At 41.8% G+C, this 19,671-nt stretch overlaps 1 protein-coding gene across 1 annotated transcript in view; it reads right to left on the bottom strand.

The window, feature by feature from the left end:
• Positions 1 to 6,246: 6,246 nt before the first annotated feature.
• PAK7 (p21 protein (Cdc42/Rac)-activated kinase 7) overlaps positions 6,247 to 19,671 on the bottom strand; it is a 231,725-nt gene continuing 218,300 nt past the window's right edge. Inside the window, exons 7-10 of the mRNA XM_004687173.1 lie at positions 16,572 to 16,698; positions 12,112 to 12,237; positions 10,437 to 10,571; positions 6,247 to 8,462 (exon numbers count right to left, since the gene is read on the bottom strand). Of these exons, the coding sequence (XP_004687230.1) occupies positions 8,307 to 8,462; positions 10,437 to 10,571; positions 12,112 to 12,237; positions 16,572 to 16,698 (544 nt within the window). The 3' untranslated portion in view covers positions 6,247 to 8,306. The remainder of the gene's footprint in view (positions 8,463 to 10,436; positions 10,572 to 12,111; positions 12,238 to 16,571; positions 16,699 to 19,671) is intronic.

Genomic DNA, 19,671 nt, shown 5'->3' with positions numbered 1-19,671 from the left:
TGAATACAGCTGACTTGTCCTATACAGTTGCCAATGCACATCAAATACAGCCTCATGCCCCTACAGCAAGACCCTGAGAGTGGTCCACGCTTCTGCTGGCATTCTGCATGTCTAGTGATTGTTTTGGGAATGTTTCACTGCTACCTGCACCCAGTGACTGCAGCACCAGAACCCTTTTAATGTATCTATGCAGTTATTTGGACTTCATGGGATGTCAGGTCCAAGTAAGCGGACCTGAAGAAATCAATCATGTGAGTTTGTTTTTCAAAATGAATTAAATAACAATACTGTCTACTGCTTGACGCCTTTTTTTTTTTTTTTGGAAACGAGAAAAAAACCCAAAAATGGTTTCTGGACTTTTCATTTCTTCAAGAAAGAACTAGAAAGAATAAGGAGAAAGTTTGCTTCCCCTAGTGGAAGAGTAATGAATTTTCTCAAATTTAAATAATTTTTAAAAATGGTACCCTTTAAGCCATTGGTCTAATATCACTTCTGAACCTCTTGACCTCGAGTTTGGCATTTTACTTTGCATTAAAATGGTGGCCTGAAGTCGGTAAACTAAGTTGAGTTTTATTGGAGTAAAATACAATTTACTGAAACCTCCTTGATAAATGTACACAGCTTGCCTTTCACTCACTGTCTACATGATTTCCCCCAGAAGATCTGAATAGGAGTGTAGGAAACACCCTTGATTCTGATGTTGGAGTGGACCCCCTCCCCCCACACCACCCTCCATCTAGTCTCCACCATGTGAGAGGTCACTCATGAGTTCATCCTTTTAGAACTTCAGCTACTGACTGAACACATCCTTACACGTTCTTTGTCTCAGCGAATCTTGATAAGTATCAGCCAGTTGCTATTCTATTACCCATTTGTTTACTGTTCTGTGAGCATTAATCTTGTCCTCTGCATGATTTATTTTCAGCTTCTCCCTGACACTAGTAGGGATTAAGCCCCCATTCCTCCAAAAGATTTCAAGTTGAACAGGAAAAGGAGCTAGGGTTGGTGCTGTTGATCTCCCCTACTTGGTAGTGTGTTCTATGTCTACCCTCTGCAGTCTTCGCACCGTCTGGCACCGCAAACTTGGCAAGCACTTTCCTTTTAGCATCATATTTATACATATGTATCATATGTAGCTTTAAGTATGCTCTTTATTTGGAACCACACAAGGATTTGAAGAGAAATGGACACTTAGATGTCTGCAGGTCTTCTCTCTATATTTTGTGTAGAGAGATACATAGCTGTGTGTGTATCTATCTATCTGTCTATCTAGCTATCCTCTATATATTTTCTATTATATATATATATAGAATGTGTGTATATATGCATATGTGTATATATACATATATGCACACATGTATACATACATACATATACACTATATGTATATATGTATATATACATACACATATACATACATACACACATATACATATACACACACACATATATATAGTGTAGAAGAACTGGAGTGTAGACTAAAGGTGGGGTTTATGGGAGAGGATTCACCCAAGAGAGTGGAGAGCAGGGCAGCTGGATGAAATATACTGGAAATATATTGAAATATATGAAATATACTGGAGGGGAGCAGTGGGCACGACAGGAGAGGTCTTCTTTACCCTATGTGGATTAGTTCCCTGGCCAGGGATCAAACTCAGGCCATAGAGGTGATAGTGCTGATATTTAACACCTAGGCCACCAGGGACATCCCTCTCTATAACTCTTCAGAAAAAAAAATTAGACCCTTCTGAGTGATACATCCAAAAATGCCCTGTGTGTGATTTTTTATTTTTAATTTCCACGAAATATAGGACTCATTATCAGTTTTAGAACTGTGATTCATTCATTTATTCAACAAACAGGTTTTTAGATTTTGCTGAAGTGCAGATTCAGCACTTGGGCATATAGTGTTAACCTTGACAATTTGGAGTCTATAGGGGAAGGACTGATAAGAAAACAAAATACATGTTCATAAAATACAGAATAACTCCGCTGTGCTTTCCAAAATGTCACATGGCGCAGCCACACTCCTCTGTAGAAGCTAACTAAATCGTTCTAGACTACAAATTTCTGAATTATCAAAATTAAGAGATGTTTCCTTCTGCGATACACAGTGTGTGCCATAAGCCTTACGACTACAGCATGTTATTAATCCCATTCTCTTTACTGAGCGGTCCTTACATTAGTTCTCAAGCTGAGTCTAATTTCCTTGAACCCAGCTTTAGTTCTCTCATCCCTATCTGTATTTTCATTATCATCTAATCAAAATAAAGAGCAGTATCCCAATCCGGGCAGGGGCAGAGGTCTCTGGGTGAAGGCAGGGTGGTCAGAGGGAGAGAAGCAGCCCTGGGGCTGCCCTGGGTCCCTTTCATGGCCACAGTTATTGTCCTGTGTCTTGCAGCTGTTCCTGTGCCCGGACGGGGCTGAGGAGATAGCTCATCTAAGTGTGGATACAGGGTACAGGAGAGGAAACAAACAGATTAAGCGCAGATGCTCAATTATTCCTTTAGCAGTCATTTTCCTTTTTTACTGAGGTTTGAAACACAAATGCCTCCTGGCACAAAAGGATGTTGGGTCTGTCTGCCTGGAAAATCCAGGCTACATGAGCCATAAGCAGAATTCTTTGTGGGGAGGGGGAGGGGAGAGTTTGATTTAAATTCTGAGTGTCATTCTTTGCAGGGCTCCCCCATTCTCAGGAAATAAGAATCTAGGGAGGTTGCCTGGTGGTGGTGGGGGTGGGGGGGCGAGGATGCTCCGATATCCAGCCTGAGAAAAATCTCTGAATCACCACCGCTCTCTTTTCGCCAGTTGTCCAATCTTTTTGTTAACAAACACTTGGCAATACCGAACCAGTGCGGGAGACACTAGGGAGATGAATGGATAAATAGGAGGAGAGATAATAGGAGCCTGACGAGAGTGAGAGTGGACTGCTGCATTTAGGGGTGAGGGGAAATCTGACATGGCACTGGGCACACACACTTCCCTAGAACACTACTCCAGTGACCTGAGCCAGCCAGATGCAGCGTTAAATCAGTACTTCTCCAAGTGCAGTGTTCAAGCAGCTGGCATCAAAATCACCCCAGGGGGCTGTTGAAAAAGGTCAATCCTAGAGCAGTGCCTCTAACTGACTGAGAATCTCTCTGATCACCCCTGGCAATATGTAGTTTTACTATGCTTCCTGCTAAGTTCGATGCAGCAGTATGAGAATTTCTAGTGATAAAGCCTTTGCTATCAGCCTAGTACAGTATTAGCCAAATTGGCTTCTCTGTGACCAGTGGGTTAGTTTAGTATGGAGCTATGCCCCCCATTCTTGCAAAGTTATTTGAGGATTCATGATAGTCTGTTAAGTCCCTAGCACAGTATCTGGCACACTGGAAATGCTCTATAATTATATTATTAATTACATTTTTAGCCCATTTCTTAACACATATATTCTAACTTTACCTGTTATACAAGTTCATAGATGATCAAAAGGTCCTGACACTGAGGTATATAATCTGACATCCACTTATCCACTTGTTCTATGTATCAATTTATTATGAACTCAGAGTATATTTTTATTTTGGGATTTCCCATCCTCCTTTCTCCCACCTCTCAGCCTAGTAAAACTCTCAGGGGGTTGAGATTTGGGCAGACACTATTGAAATCCATGAGCATAAATAAGAAAAATAAACAACACCCCTAATTTTTACTAATCTCAAGCAAAGCGTAGCATTTCTTTCAATTATGAACATAGGTACCAAATCACTGTTATGTAAGCAAGACCTGTATATTTGTCACCAGGAGGAATCACACTATGTGTTGGCGCTATCTCAAAAAAATCACTCATATTCAGTATTCTGAACTTGTGGTAGTAACTAGGTCCATCACATTATCTTGTTGTTTAGTAAATTATAACCACAATATTAAAATATATTTTGATAAGCAAGACTTTAGCTTCCTGTGTATTTGTGCATTTAAAAAGCATTTTTTCCTGAGGAGGATTACGTAGGTTTCAGCCAGTCAGAGGGTTCAGGGTACAAAATTAGGCTAAGAACTTTAGGGCTAAGGGCTACTTTAGCTGCCATTTAAAGTGAGGGGGCCTGTCTGTCTGTCTACTGGGGAAGGATTCTTAAAAATTCCTGCTGTAAGTAAGTATTTGTTCCCATTGATCACATGTTTTCCAAACCCTGGTCTGGGTGCTAGGAACATACATATCAGTGAACAAAACAGGTAAAAAATTGAAACATATTTTTTTACATCTTTTTTTCATTTTTGTACAATGTATGCTTTTTCATCTCGACTGTAACCCCCATGGAAGTCCCGCCACTAATTCACCTGCGTGCCATCACCATAGTCCCATGCGCTCTTCCCACCCTAGTTTTGATCCTATTCCCCGCTCCCCAAGCCCCTGTAGAATGTCTCTGGTTTATAGTTGTTTGTTGATTTTTATTTTTTTACTTTACTTTTAAATTTTCCTTCCTGATGCCTTACACTCCTCCTATAAGTGAAACCATCCATTATCTTCCTTTTTTCTTTCTGGCTTATTTCACTAAACATGATCCCTTCCAGCTCCATCCATGTCGCCGCAAATGGCATGATATCTTTTTTGATGGCTGAGTAATATTCCACTGTGGCTATGTACCACACTTCTTGATACAGTCATCTATTTTGAAAATCTAAACATATCTTATGTGAACAAACCTTTTAGGATAATGAATCGCTTTGCTTTTAGCACAGTATATTTGATCCAGAAGTCAGAACCTCATAAACTATATCAAGTCTTTTTGTCCTTCATTACCTCTGGTTTCATAGGAGCTGTCTTCAGGACCCCAGGGGCCTCATTCCCTGCACTCACCAGGAGGGTGTGTATTGATGGTTTCTGTGGATGCCAGTGACTTCCTGGGCCTCTCTCCTTGTCAGTCACAAACTTTACTGAAGTTCTGGATGAAAAGCAAGTTGAGTCAGTGCTGTAGGACAAGTCTTAATGACTGAGGCACAGGAGATGGTAAATGCCCCGGCATCTTCATCCCAGTATGGGCCATTCTGAGTGTTTCTCTCAGGTCTCCAGTAGGACTGAGCTCACGTTGCCAATAGTAACCCATTTATCCATTTATTAAGCCACCTTTTTTTTTTTTTTTAAAGCTTTCTCCCATTTATTGTCTCATTTCTTCATTCATTCTGCCATGTGGAAATTTATGGGCTCACCCTCCTCCCAAGTAAATAATTTTTATTTAAGTGTTTGTCTTAGATTTGCTTTTGGAAACACTAAAGTAGTGCATTCATTTGATTTGCAAAGACAACTCAAAATGCTCACATTTCAAGACTCAAGTTGACTGATTTCCTGCACAATTTGTATTTGTATCACATCACGTCACTGCACCCACTTGTACATTTTGTACCTGCTTCAGACCAAATTGATCTTTTCTCTGCCAGGAGTCTCATTGCTGTCTCTGATGGCACAGTGCCCTTCACTTGACCAGTTTGATCAAGGGGTTTGAACCCCTTTTATGGAATTATTCTATTTTCCCAGTAATTGCTACTGACTATGTTCTTCTAGTGGCTAATGGTTTGGGGAACACAAACATAGCTCAGTTTCATTCTATTTTTCTAATCCATTAAAAAATCAGTTTCATTCTAATTCAAAATAGCTCCCTTATCCTTTGCTTGAACTGAATTTATATCAGAGAAAAAGGTAGATCGAAGTAGCAGCAACAGATAGTGTTTGAATCTTTTCCTCTCTTCTAAATCTCTCCCCCAAATCAAAGGCTGCTGTGCTAACTCATAGCCCATGCCTTTCTTTGGAGAACAGTGGGGAAGGAAGTTTCCTGCATCTCAGCTGGCTGTAGTCAGCTGTTGTTGAAAGACCTGAGGGCCATCCTTGGTATGCTGTTGAAAGATAGGGATGGCCCCTCCCTGGTGAAGGCTTGGAGCTGATGCTTCAGCTAAAGTGTGAGGTCTGTCCCCCTTCTCTCCCCTTCCCTCCCTCTTCCCCACCCCCTCCCCCACAAGGTGATCCATCCTCCATATGGCTGGCAGACCTCAGATTTCTCCTGTATTGCCCACTGCTCCCCTCAGCAGTGTACGTGGTGGATCTGCCTGTCAACCAAAGAAGAAAAGAGGCCTAACACTCTCTTCCAGATGACCTGGGAGCTCACCTCACACCTTCTGTAAGCTGGAAGACGTCACAAATCATCAGCAAACCATTCTGGGTCCTCAAGAAAACAAATTCAGGAAATCACTAGAGTTTCCAGTAACACGATGGGAAAAAGGCAAACATTTATTTTTATTTGCAAGTGCAGTTTCTGCCAATAGTTAGTGCTCACAAAATCTTTTAAGCTACAGTCAACTTTGGGTTAACTCAATGAATACTTAAAAAAATACCCAGTGATAAGAAAATTACAGAAAAATTTCCATTACACTGTCGAAAATTTTTGGAATTCAAAATTCACTATTTTCTGTAATGGTCTTTAATATTTGTTCTGATTTAAAAAAGATTTACTTTTTTTCTTTCTACTTCTACATAGTCCTGATTATATCTGCTCCACGAATTTTTAGGACTGCCGTTTTCTGACTTTAGATTGTATTTATTCTTACATATTTATATTAATATTTTAATATTTTACATAAAGCATTACTTTGTTGTGTTTTATGAAACAAAATTACAGATCCTATTTATGGTGAGGCATTTCCAGTTTGGGGGAAAACTGAAAATAATCAGTAGAAGGTCATTTTATGCCTTTTATTCCTTTTTAACTATAATAAATAATTAGTAAACTATTAATTAGAAAAAATTCTTAATTATGCTTAGAGCAACCAGAGCACTTACACAAATTTAAATTCATTTTTGATACAGAGTATGAAGTCATTAAGAAAAGTCTCTGGTTTTCTAGTTTGGTAACAAATGGCTTTTGTCTGATGCATAATTAATAGAAACTAATGATGACTATGTAGCTCTTTCAGAGTTTTAAAGGCAAATCTATATTGACCTACAGTTAACATGCAAATTCATCCAACAAGCAACACAAAATGTATTGTAGTAGTCATTCATTTTTATCAACATTCAAGAAGATCTAGACAGCAGCACAACTCTCCTATGTCAAAAACACATTATAACATGGTCACAACTGAAGTCAGATCATAACTGCTCAAATACCCTCTTTTCCTAATCCATCCTCTAGTGTAAGTTCAGACTTCCAGCACGAACATGAACAATAGCGATTAATACTGTAGTACGAAGGTAAATACAGACAAGAGTTTGGTGTGCTAGCATACGGAGTCTTAAAAACAGTGACAAATGAAACCAAACGTCTTGCCCGTTCTCTCTCCTTTCCCTCTGTGAGACTGGAATCTCACAGCCTGGACTGAAATACTCAACTTGGGGAATTAAGTCCAATGATCACATTGTTCCTTGGGAGGAAGACTTGGCCACAGGTGGGACATTGTAGCCCCTGACAGAGGGCACGGGGAAGAAACATCCTGCTAAGCAAGAAATGTCTGCTATTAGTAGCCTTGAGGGAATATGTGATGTCCCCCCCCCCAAATATCTAGCTTTACCCCAAGGAATAGTTTGGTGGTAAATTGTGGCTCCAACTGACTTCTTTTTGGTTGGACAAATGAAATGGGCACCACCATCACCATCACTCTTAATTCTTCTTCCATCACATAAGACACTTGTTAAGATAAGAAAGAGATTCTACTAAAGCTGACGGTGATTGAGTCATTCAGTATTCAAAGTTCCTAAAGAAGTGTTGGTTCTCTGAAAGGGATAAAAAAGTAGGAAAGGCTTTGTTCAAACTCTTGCTAGTAAACAAGTTATTACTTCAACTGATACAATGGCTACATGACATCAAAGTACTATAAATTATCAAAACTATTGTACAGAAAAATTACAAATTCATTGCAAAATACATTACACTGCTACCATTAAGAAAAAAGTGCTTTTTGTTTTCCTTTCTTTTTTTTCTTTTTTTTTTTTTTTTTTGCCAGAAAAGTATTCTTTCAATATAGAAAATCCTATGCGTTACCCTGCATGTGGCTAGGATATATCATAACGGAGTTTGTACTGAGTCCTTCTGATTTGCTGGATGAAGGGCTGAAAAATACAATAATGACTTACTAAAGCCGTGTTTCAAATGATCACACCAGCTGTCAGTGGAGAGATGCCTGTTTAAGACACAAGAAGATGCCCTGGTCTGTTAAACCCTGCTGGTCATCACACTGTCCCACCAATCAGCTGGTCGTTTGTATGTTCTGTGGTTTCCTCATGTTCTCCTGAATTATACTCCTGTCTTCATCTAGCTTTGCCACCTGCATGAATCCTGTGCTCAGTGATGCCTGTATTGTCTCATGAGGGGAACAATGCAAGATGGTGGACCAGCCAGTTTCAAGAACGGATGTCCGAGGAGTTCCTGGGCTGTGGCTCTTTGAGAGGGTTCCCTCACCAACATCAGGTCCAGAAATCCCCGGAGCAATGAAGAAACCTGGGGAAACAGAAGATATCCTGAGGATGAAAATAGACCCTCCACCCAGTTCCCCCTAATGGGGTCTCCCAGCTATTTTCTGGGAACTCATTCTAGCAACATCAAATCCTAGAAAGTCATTTTGAGGGGAGAGATGTTAGAGATACAAAAGTAATGTCTTTCATAACACATGTTATTTTCTTAACCATCTTTAAGTTTGAAAGGAGCAAATGACAATGAAACAGAATTTTTTTTTTCATAAAAATGTAGCAGTTGCAATAGTAGCAGTAAGAACAGCTATTATAGGTGCTTATTATGTATGGTTCTGAGCACACAGGTTGGATGAAGTGAGGTATAAACATGGAGCACTTTATTTCTCTAACAACAGTGCCTCTCCAGGTCCTGCAAAATCTCCTCTTGAAGAGAAACAAGCTTCTCTAAAGTTCTCTAACAGTGTTTTTTTTTTTTAAATTTCTTCTTATTTAATTCTTGAGGTTTATCTTACAGTCATTCAAGTGCCAATATTCACATTCAGTATATGTTCTATTGTATTTTTTTAAAGATTTATTTATTTGTGCATACAGAACTGGGGTACAGGCCAGAGGCTCAGGGGTGGTGAGAGGCTTCACCAGAGACAGAGTAGGGAACAGAACAGACAGATCGACAAAGTACACTGCTGAGGGGAGCAGCGGGTGGGCCAGGAGAGGTCTGCCGCGCCATGTGGTCACCTCTGGGACAGGCAGGAATCGAACTCATGCAGAAGCGGCTTTTAGATTCTCAGTGCTGTGCTTTAATCCGCTGCACCACCAGGGAGGGCCCCCATTGTATTTTTTAAAGACTTATTTTATTTACTTATACATACAAGAGCTGGGGTACAGGCCAGAGGTGCAGGGGTGGTGAGAGGATTCACCACACACAGAGCGGGGAGCAGAATAGGTGGATCCACTGAAATACACTGCTGAAGGGAGCAGTGGGTGACACAGGAAAGGTCTGCTGGGCCATGCGGGTCAGCTCCCTGGTGGGGACTTGAAGTTATGGTGCTTTGGCTGCAGAGAGCTTCCTAGTGCTGCAGTTTAACTCCTTGTGCCACCAGAGAGGCCCTATTGTGATTCTTTAACTTAGCAGGTACTCTGCTCTTAGAAAACAGACCTCTGCTATACATTTTTTTCCCTTTAATTCTACGTGGCATTTTTTCCCTTTGATTCTACTTGGTATTCTTGGAAATGAAAAAGGAGCCCACACAAATCCTTAATCACGCCCTTCATTGCCCTGGCGGTCTAGCCTTGCCTCCTCTCTGACACACATTAACTCTTCTACTTGCTCACTTTTCTCCCATGACATGAACCTTGCTTCTTGGCTTAGGGAACTTGCACTGCTCTACCTTCTGCCTTGGTCACTTTTTCTCCCAGATCTTTGCATGTCTTACTCCTTTTTACTGTATTCTAGCTCAGAGAGATGATCCTTCTGATGAAAGGACTTCCTCACTCTTCAAGAGACTCCCAGATCTCTCTCCTGCACATTTCTGTAATATACAGCGCTAGGTTTTCTTAATAGTATATTCTGCCTTCTGAAATTGTTTACAGATTATTATCTGCCTCCCTAACTAGAAGGAAAGCTTATGAGAATAAGGAAGCCTGGGATCTTGCCCTGTGAAAACCCCAGCATTAGAACAACTCCCAGCATGTCATAGATTCTCCGGGAGGGAGTGTTGAGTGTTGCACCTGATTACTCACTCTTCTTGACAATACCCCAAGGGAGAGATTGACTGTGCTCTTCTTACAGATGAACATCAGAGATGGAGAGCCTTAGTGACTTCCCAGTGAGTGAACAAGAAGCACAGAAATTTGAATTTGAGAGGTTAATTAATTCCCAACTCCATGCACACAGACCAGACAGAACCTACTCCTGGAAGTTACATGACCATCTTTAAAACTATAGAGAAGTAGAAAAGGCCAAGAGTGATTTTTGACTTTAGCAACAGATGCTGCTTCTTACCTTGTGTAGGTCTTTCACTCTTGGTGGCAAACTGTCCCGGATCCTCCGCATCGCCTGGAGTGGGGGCTCGTTGAAGTAGGGGGGCTCGCCATCGATCATTTCTATCACCATGATCCCGAGGGACCAGATGTCCACCTGCCAGGCACAACTTATTGGTTATTTCAGGGAGGAGAAGACTGAAATGTTGGGATGCAGATTCATGTATTAATAGATTCATGTATTAATTTGGTATTGGTAACCTCTCAAAATGACAATGCAGATGTACAGGCTGAACTGTTCAGGGGCCAAATTTTTGCAAATAGTCTTCATTTGCTTTTTAAAGGAACATCAATGAAGCCCTATTAATTAGGAATACATGAATACCTTAACATTCTGAAATTTAGAACTTATTTGAAAAAATCCTGCTAACTTGGGTAGTTAACTGCTCATTAGGGCAGATCAAAATAAAATCTAAAGTTTTACATTATACAGAGAAAAAAGCTGAATTTACACTGTAAAAGATATATAAGACAAGTTTTTTACATAGTTATAACAAACTTTAAAAAGCTATGTTGCATAATGCGAAAAATATTCTGATGATCAATTTAAATTTTTAAAAAATAGTCCTTTCCCCCGTCTTTGAGGTTATCTCCTCTATGTTTAATCATTTTGAAGTAGCACACATAAAACTGCTTTATAAAACCATTTTTAGGGGATGGTGAGGAGAAAAGGAAGCGATGACAAGCAATTCTTTCTGAGTAAAGAATGGGAAGTCAGGACAATGAGAAACCATAGCTGGGTTATAAATTCCCAGTTACAGTCACTGCTTCCTTATAGCCTCATTACACCTCTTATCGGTTAGTTGCATTCTGTTATAACTCTTGCAATGACCTTCAATGGAATTCATGCTGTCAGGACCACAGGGAGAAAAACAAGAGGAGCACTCATACAAGGGCAAGCAAATGAGGGAGCAGGATAGGGGCAGGGTGGGGGCAGGGTCTGCCTTGACTTGTGCGAATGTCCTAGCTCACTGGTCCATGCCGCCTCTCCCAGGCTCCGGTCTTAGGCTCACCATCTGCACCAATTATGCAGAAAAACGCTACACCCAGCAGAAGTCAAGTCCTCGCCTCCACGCTTGTAGTGTTGCATGACTCTGAGCTTCTGTTCACACTATTCCCTCCTTAGAAGGCCTTCCCTCCGCCCTCTGTCTCCCACTTTCACAAACCCAAGCTCAGCTGCTTAGTCATTGATGAGTGACTACTTCCTTTCTGGAAGAAATAGAAGTTGTGCCCTAATTTTAAACTGTAAACTCCTCTGAGCATTACAGTTATTTTGTGGCGCTTTCCTCTGACCCCGGACCATTTTTCTCATCTGGCTTGTTCACAAGTAGGTCTCTGGACACTCTTCAGTCTGGCCTGTCTGGATTTTTGGACACCATTGACTGGCAATGGGCTCAGTGACTCCCCCTGGTGTCTACTATGGGAACTCCATAAGTAGTCGCTGAACACGGTTGGGGTGTCTTCATTGTGGCTAGTGACCCTGCTGCCTGATCTACTGTGTGAGACCTCTGGTAGATGGGGGTCACACATGGAGTCAGTCACTGTCACCCTGGTACCCTGTAGTCACCAACATGAGAACCACTGCAACCCAGAGCCTGGCAAGAGGCTGCTGCTGTCACATATGGTCACATTCTTACCTCTGTTCCGTAAGGCAGCCTCGAAATCACCTCAGGAGCCATCCAGTAGGGAGTGCCAACCAATGATTTCCTCTTGGGCACCTCTTTGGAAACTTGAGCACAAAAACCAAAGTCTGATAACTTTATCTGAAAAGGAAAAGAGTTATTAATTAATAATTTTAATATATTGGTGGCAAGGCATAGACACGTAAAGTGAGTTTCAAATTCCAAACAAAACAGCCTCATTAACAGGCCTTGGAAATATTGGAGAAAGGAGACTTGTTAGTCTCTTATTGGAAATGTATGATCCATTTCAGTGGATAACCTCTCATGGGTTCACTGGGGTTGACTTGTATGTGTTTAAGCTCCTGCTGTTTACACTTTTATGAAAATTATGAAACAAACAATATTTAAATATGCCCCACACAAGAGATTAAAACTCAACCCATAACAGATGATGTTTAAATGTAAATTAATTGTTAAATTCAATAGGAATTTTGTACAAATGGTTACATTTCGTTGTTGCTAAACACTGCAAAAGGTTTCTAATTATCATGAGACACTCAAATAAGTAATTTCTTTATATTTGAATTATTGTTCCTTAGAGTGTTCTGGCAAGTGAGACTCAAGTGAGTAGCAGTGCATACTTGCTGCAAGCAGAGGAAGAAAAATTTGGCCAGTGCATTGTGTTTATCTGTAAATTTAAGACTCCTGAACAGTTACAGAAGTGAATATACCAGCTTTTCTGTATCGGTGAAGTTTTATTTCAATATCGCTAGTGTGCTTTTCTTTTTCCAGACTTAAAGAACAAGCAAAAAAACCCAACCAAACCTGACAGACAAATAATGATCTCCCTGACAAAACATAAGATAAGAAATTGTAACTCAGTAGTTAGAGGCAAGGCCTGATCTTCTGTTGTAGGAGTGGATGTACTTTTGCATGATTTTTTTTTTTTACCCATCCAAGTACATAAAAGAGACAATTTTCTAAAAGAACATAATTGCACACAACAGTCATCTGAATAAATCTGCAAGTAGATAATGAGAACTCAAGTAATGAATATAATAAAGCATTGTAGGCAGATCTTAAGAGCAAATCACCTAGACTCTAAATCTTAAGTGGCTGCTTGAGAAACCATGTTTGCCTCACTCACACAGTAAGATTAAGAGAATTGGGCTAGTACATTGCCTGCACCCCAAAAGGAGTTGTAGCTTGTTCCACAGGGGTCAGACACAAAGCTAGAGCTTAGACCAAACTGCTATTTAAACCCGAGATGCTCTCCATCTCATGTCCTAGTTGGGAATCAGGACCCCCACAAAAGTATGGAAGACTGGGATGATTGTGGAGACATGCAAGGGAGGTACTCGCCAGGTCGCTACAGGTTTAAAACAGAATTGAATTCTTTTGCTTGGTAAATTTCACATACTCTTACTCCAGGCTTGGCTAAGGCAAAAAATGAAGGTTTCTGGGTGCTTCCTGTAAGGAAAGGGTTCTCAAATGGGTAGTATCAGCAATCCCCGGGATCTGTTAGGTTGCGTACCAACCTAGCTGGGTACTACCCAGCTTCCTTGGAGTAGAATCTCCAAGGGGTAGGGCCCAGGAATTTGTTTTTTTTGCCAGACTCTGTCATGGTTCTGATTCTCGCCAACGTTTGAGGTGCTGTCTCTTGGAGAGTAATTGCCCACGGACAAATGAAGTGAGAGATGCTATAGAAAGGCCAGATCAATGATGGTTCCTCCAATTTAAGACTTTTTCTTTAGCAGTCATGCTCAGAGGAAAAGGAGGGAGGGCATCAGAGTGGCCAAACTAGAATGGCATAGCAAACTTAGCCAGGTCCTCACCATTGGCACGGGAAAGAGAGCAGAAAGAACTTGCCCAAGACTATACAACAGTATGGGATGTGGACTACCCCTGGGTCTCCTGACCTCATGCCATGTGCCCTGCATTAGGAAAGCACCAGAAAGGAAGGAGGGTCAGAGGTCTTCATGGATTTAAGCTAGGCAAGCTATTCAACACATCCAAGTCTCTACTTCTTTAAGAATAGCATTTGGGAACTGTCCCTGGTGGTGCGATGGGTTAAAACACCATATTATGAGGCTCTCTGAAGCCACTGCAGCGGGAGTTCGATCCAGCATGGCATGGCAGACCTCTCCTGACCCACCCGCTGTTCCCCTCAGCAGTGTACTTTGTCAGTCTGCCTGTTCTGCTCCCCACCCTGTCTCTGGTGAATCCTCTCACCCACCACACGTTTGGCCTGTACCCCAGTTCTGTAAGCATCACTAAATAAACCTTTAAAAAAAAATAGTATTTGGGAGATAATATTCAAGGTTTAAAAAAAATATATATCAGATACTAGTTATTTGAAAACCAGCAACACTAATTGTCTAAGAAAACGAGGCAAAAAAAAAAAAAATAGCAATACATGAATTGGGCCAGGTGGAGCTAATGCAAAATTAGGGATGGGACATCCCCTCTTTGTTAAAGAGATACTGACTTTTGCTGACTGTCAGAGGCACAGTTATGAAGGCTCTGGTTGCCAGTCGAGATCACCTTACTTATTGTTATTATATTATTTTGCTTAGAAGAACTGGTGTGCAGGTTAGAGGTGCCGAGGGTGAGAGGATTCACCAGAGACAGAATGAGGAGCACAACAGGCAGATTGACAGAATACACTGCTAATGGGAGCAGTGGGTGAGACAGGGAACAATCTGCGGTAGCTTTTGTGGGTCAGCTCCCTGGCTGGGGGTCTGTCATCAGGCCATAGTGATGACAGCTCTGAGACTTTTCTCTTAGGCCACGAGGGAGGCCCTCTTAGCCATTCTTTACGCTTACTGAAAATTCTATGGGAGAGAGGGCATGAACACATAACAGTATTTCTGGAAACTTTGTAGTTTCTATCCAAACCCCAAATCCCCTCCCCAGAAGCAGCCCCCCAGGACAAGAACTCAGTGAAAGTTGTTGGTGAGATGCAACCAGTAGTGAAGTGGGGAAGCGTAACAGGGAAGGGAAGGAGGCCATCAAGGGTCACCGTGTTGTTACCACTGTGAACAAGGAGTGTAATCCAGTAGATGGAGTCTGGAGGGTCAGGTGATTAGCGCTTCAGAGCTATTCCAGCCAAGGATGGGGGAACTGGAGTATTTATATACTAGGTCCTGCCAGTTGTTCTAGGCTCTTCCTGGGAAGCATGGACTATGTTCTTGGAATTTCTAGCTGGCCATGTACTGGAAGAGCAGACTATACAGGCCGAAGGCTGTTCCCAGGCAAAGCGATGCAGGCAGTGGTATCAATAGCAACACGCAGCTAGCTAGCATCAACAGTTTTATAAGTTCTTGAAACAAAGATAAGTCAAAGTGGTCAGGCAGTTTTTTGTGGCCGCCCTCAGGCACTCCTGGGTGGATTCCGATGTGATCTGAGCCGTTTCCATGCGGCTGAGGTTGCTGTAAACACAGGTGCATCAAAGGGAGGACTGGCTCCATTCATCCCAGTGTGAGTGTTAGGGAGGTTAAGAGGACCTACATGGCGAACATTTATGCCTTTGAACCCCATCCTAAGGAAACTAAACCTTCTTTAGAATGTCAAGCCATTCATGCCTGAGAGGTTTATTGATGAGTGTCAACAGAATCCTTGAGCAGGTTGCAGAGAAGGGCAATGCAGGAATGTGTAAAGGTGGCTATCATGTGATTATCCTTCCAGACCCAGTCTCCTCTCTTCTCCAAGTGCTGGGAGCCAACCTGTGTGACTGCACGGCGGCTTTTGACGGGGCTCAGTTCATGGAGAGAAGGGAGGAAATGATAGGGGTTTGGAAAGAAGGAGCAGAGTGCATTGGGTGTTTATTCCCCCAGTTCCTGTCTTAAAGGTTTGCTGTGGTCTGGCTTACACTGAAGTGACCTTCCTGCCAGACTATCTCCCCTCCTCACATAGTAATCTCTATTTCCAGATTCCAGGGATCAGTTGTGCTTTGCCTACTCAGACCAGGGGTGGTAAGCGTGGTGTTCCTTTCTAAACTGCTGCACTAATCCTCACGTACTGCTCCTTATGAGTCTACCACATCTGCCCACACCTTTATTAAACTCTCTTCAAATTACCCTTGCAGAACTTGTCACTGTTTCCTGCTGGAATGCTGAGGAATCTGCAGACCACAGAGCCACACAAGTGAGCTGGTCACAGCCTAGAAAAGTCATTGTCTCTTCTCCAACAGGAGATAAGAACAAGGGAGAAAAAGAAAAGGAATTTCCAGTTTCTCTTGCTTCCTACTCTCATTATTGAGGTAGAAAATTATCCATCAAATTCTGGTCACAAACAATTCTGACTAACAGGATGACACAGAGAATGGTAATTTCCTTTTTGGAAGCCTTCTGGGAAGGGCAGTGAGTAACTGTGACTAAGGAAAATTAGACCGAAGAGGAGTGTTCTTGGGGGATAATGGCCATGACAGATGAAGTGACGAGGTCAACCACGGAGGAGCCAAATGTGATTCTTACCCGGCCATCGCTGGTCAGGAGGATGGAGTCACTCTTTATATCTCTGTGAATCACTCCTTGGTTGTGAAGGTAGGAGAGAGCTCTCAGAACTGACAAACAGACGGTAGCTATCTGCTCTTCATTCATTCTAGAAAGGAAATAACATTTAAGGAGCAAGGACAGGCTTAAGAACATCTTTGAAATGACCGATGGCTTTGAAATGACTAAGAGAAGCAGTTCCCTTGGCTTTGAATGGGTCAGTCTCTGTTCTCCAGCACAGGTCTGGAAAGTCTATAAGCAAGTGAGAGGACACCTCTAGAATCTGAGTCAGAACAAAAGCTTGGCAGAGAGGAAGTCATTAGTCAAGACAAGCCAAAAAAGGAAAGAGTTCCCCTGTTTTTTGCCTTTGGAGTGATTCATGCAAATGCACTTCCTTGGACTCTGCACCTAGAGGTAATTCCTTAAACAGAGGTAAACCTTCAGGGTCCTACACAGAGAGCAGAACAAATACACAGCCCAAGGTTCAGGGGTTGTTGCTAGGGGACATCGAACATGTTCTTTTGTTTCCTTGGGTCTTTTTTTCCTTATCTGGGAAATGGAGACAGCCATAGTTCTCCAGGCTGGATTCAGGCAGAAGGGTCTTTGGATCTTTAAGATTCCCCTCTGAGACTTGCTCTGCTGCTCACTAATCCTCCCCTCTCTCTTCCAAGGGCTGGAGGTCTCTGTTGCTCCAGGTTCCTCTGGCAAATGGAAATTAGACCTGGGAAGTAACAGATAACTAAGTGGGAATAGCTGTCGCTTTCATAAATACATCAAAGGAACAAGGAAGGTGGTCGCAGTGCTGGGTGGGTGCCCATATTCCATGACTCTACCCCTCCAAAGAAGGTACTTCTAGAAGAGTGGGCAGCCTGCCTAAGGAGGCACAGCTAACAGTAACCATATCATGATTCAAAGGACACCTCCTCTTGAGTTCAGAACCCAGGCATTCTAACTTTGCCACCAAATCACATTAGCATTGCAACTCAAATGCATGGGATTTCTAAAGAGTAAACTAGAAATAAGCCAGAAAGAAAAAGAAAAACACTGGATGGTTACACTCATAGCAGGAGCATAAAGGACCAGAGGGAAAAAATAAAAATAATGAACGACTGATACCAGAGACATTTTATGGGGGCGGAGTGGGGAATGGGATAAAAAATAGGGGGAGGCAATTGGAAAGACAGGGAAACAGCCCAACTGCCCAAAAATGGAGGACTGAATTAAAAAGATGAGGTATATATACACAATGGAATATTACTCAGCAACCAAAAAGAAGAAACACATGTCTTTTGCAGCAACATGGATGGAGCTGGAAAAGATCATGCTTAGTGAAATAAGCCAGAAAGAAAAGGAAAAATATCAGATGGTTTCACTCATAGCAGGAATATAACGGAACAGGCGAGAAAATAATGATAATGATGAACAGTTATATACGAGAGACAGTTTGTGGGGGTGGAGTGGGGAATGGGATCAAAAACAGTTGGGGGAGGGAAATGCACTGGACTGTGGTGATGGCACATGAGTGATCTGGTGATGGGAAACCCAAGGAGATTGCAACTGATATGGAAAAATGCACAAAAATATGTAAAATTAAAGTATTATATATATATTTTTTAAATGGGGTCAGGGGAAGTACACAGAACTATGGTGATGGCACAAGGATGAATTGGTGATGGTAAATTCATGGAGATTACAAGTGAGATGGAAAAGGGCACAAAATGATGCAACAATAAACTTATAAAAATAAATAAAAAAGAAATGCAAAGATAAATATTCAGTAAATGCTTAATAATATGACTGCTTAATAATAATAATAATAATAATTAGTTTTTCTTTGAGGGATTGAGACAGGAACTATTTGGGTAGCAGGAGCTGCTCTGTGTCCTCAAAATGATGCCATTTGGGGCCCTCCCTGGTGGCGCAGCGGGTTAAAGCACTGCACTAAGAAGCCTAAGCCACTTCCGCATGAGTTCAATCCCTGCCTGCCCCGGAGGTGACCACATGGCGTGGCAGACCTCTCCTGGCCCGCCCACTGCTCCCCTCAGCAGTGTACTTCGTTGATCTGCCTGTTCTGCTCCCCACTCTGTCTCTGGTGAATCCTCTCACCCTCCACATCTCTGGCCTGTACCCCAGTTCTGTATGAATAAATAAATCTTTAAAAAAAAAAATGATGCCATTTGGGATCCTCCCAGTTCATCTAGGTGTAGAACACTGGTTCCCTATCACAGAAGTAGCTGAAGGCTATTAGATAGCAAAGTGATAGAGCTCCCGAAATAAGCTATGACACAAATAGAGGAGACCACAACTCTGAGGACTGGCTTGGGTAACTAGGTGACATTTAGCAAGGAAAGTAAATGGACACTTGGGATTTGTGTATCAGTCCTGTTGGTACCTAGTTTTACAGAGAAAAACTAAGATTCAAAGGAAAAATACAAGAAGAGTCAATTAGGAGAAAGTTGTAGATGTAAAGGGTCTAAGTAGAAGAAACATGCTCTTCTCTTCCAAGTGGCCCAAAGCAATGCACTGGTCTCCCATCACACTGAGGTTCTCATTTGAAATAGGGTAGAAATCTACAACATCTGAGTTCTCGGTTTTGTGGTAAGTGGGCTGGTCAATGTGCTGGGTAATTTCTGTGATTGTCCAAAGCATACCCCTTAGATATGCTTAGAGCATTAGGAGCAAAGACAAACTTAAATATAACTTAAAACCAATTCAGGACCAAGGAGCATCATCTTTATAAAATTCTTTTTTCTTGGATTCCAGGAGATTTGAGTTAGCCGAGGTAGGCATAAAGATTCTTTATAGGTCAACTTTTACCCAAATTAATTGAACCAGAGCCCTTATCACTGTCTGAGGGCTCACTTTTAACTGGAATATGGGATAAATATTATCAATACTTAATTTAATGGCTTTCAAATGGCCAGCTCCAACTCTAAATGGCTTTCAAATGGCCAGCTCCAACTGTTGTTTTTGTAGGGAGGAAGCCTGGTATGGGCTAAAGATGCCACAGTTCCTGAGTCAACTCCAAATTCAAATCCTGGCCTTGTCAACTATTAAATATGTGATCTTGAGAAAGATGCTT

The sequence above is a fragment of the Condylura cristata genome, unplaced genomic scaffold (genome assembly GCF_000260355.1).
Source record: "Condylura cristata isolate star-nosed mole 26May11 unplaced genomic scaffold, ConCri1.0 scaffold00022, whole genome shotgun sequence".
NCBI lineage: Eukaryota > Metazoa > Chordata > Mammalia > Eulipotyphla > Talpidae > Condylura > Condylura cristata.
Note: the sequence above shows the minus strand (reverse complement) of the source record. Positions and strands in the feature narration are given on the sequence as shown.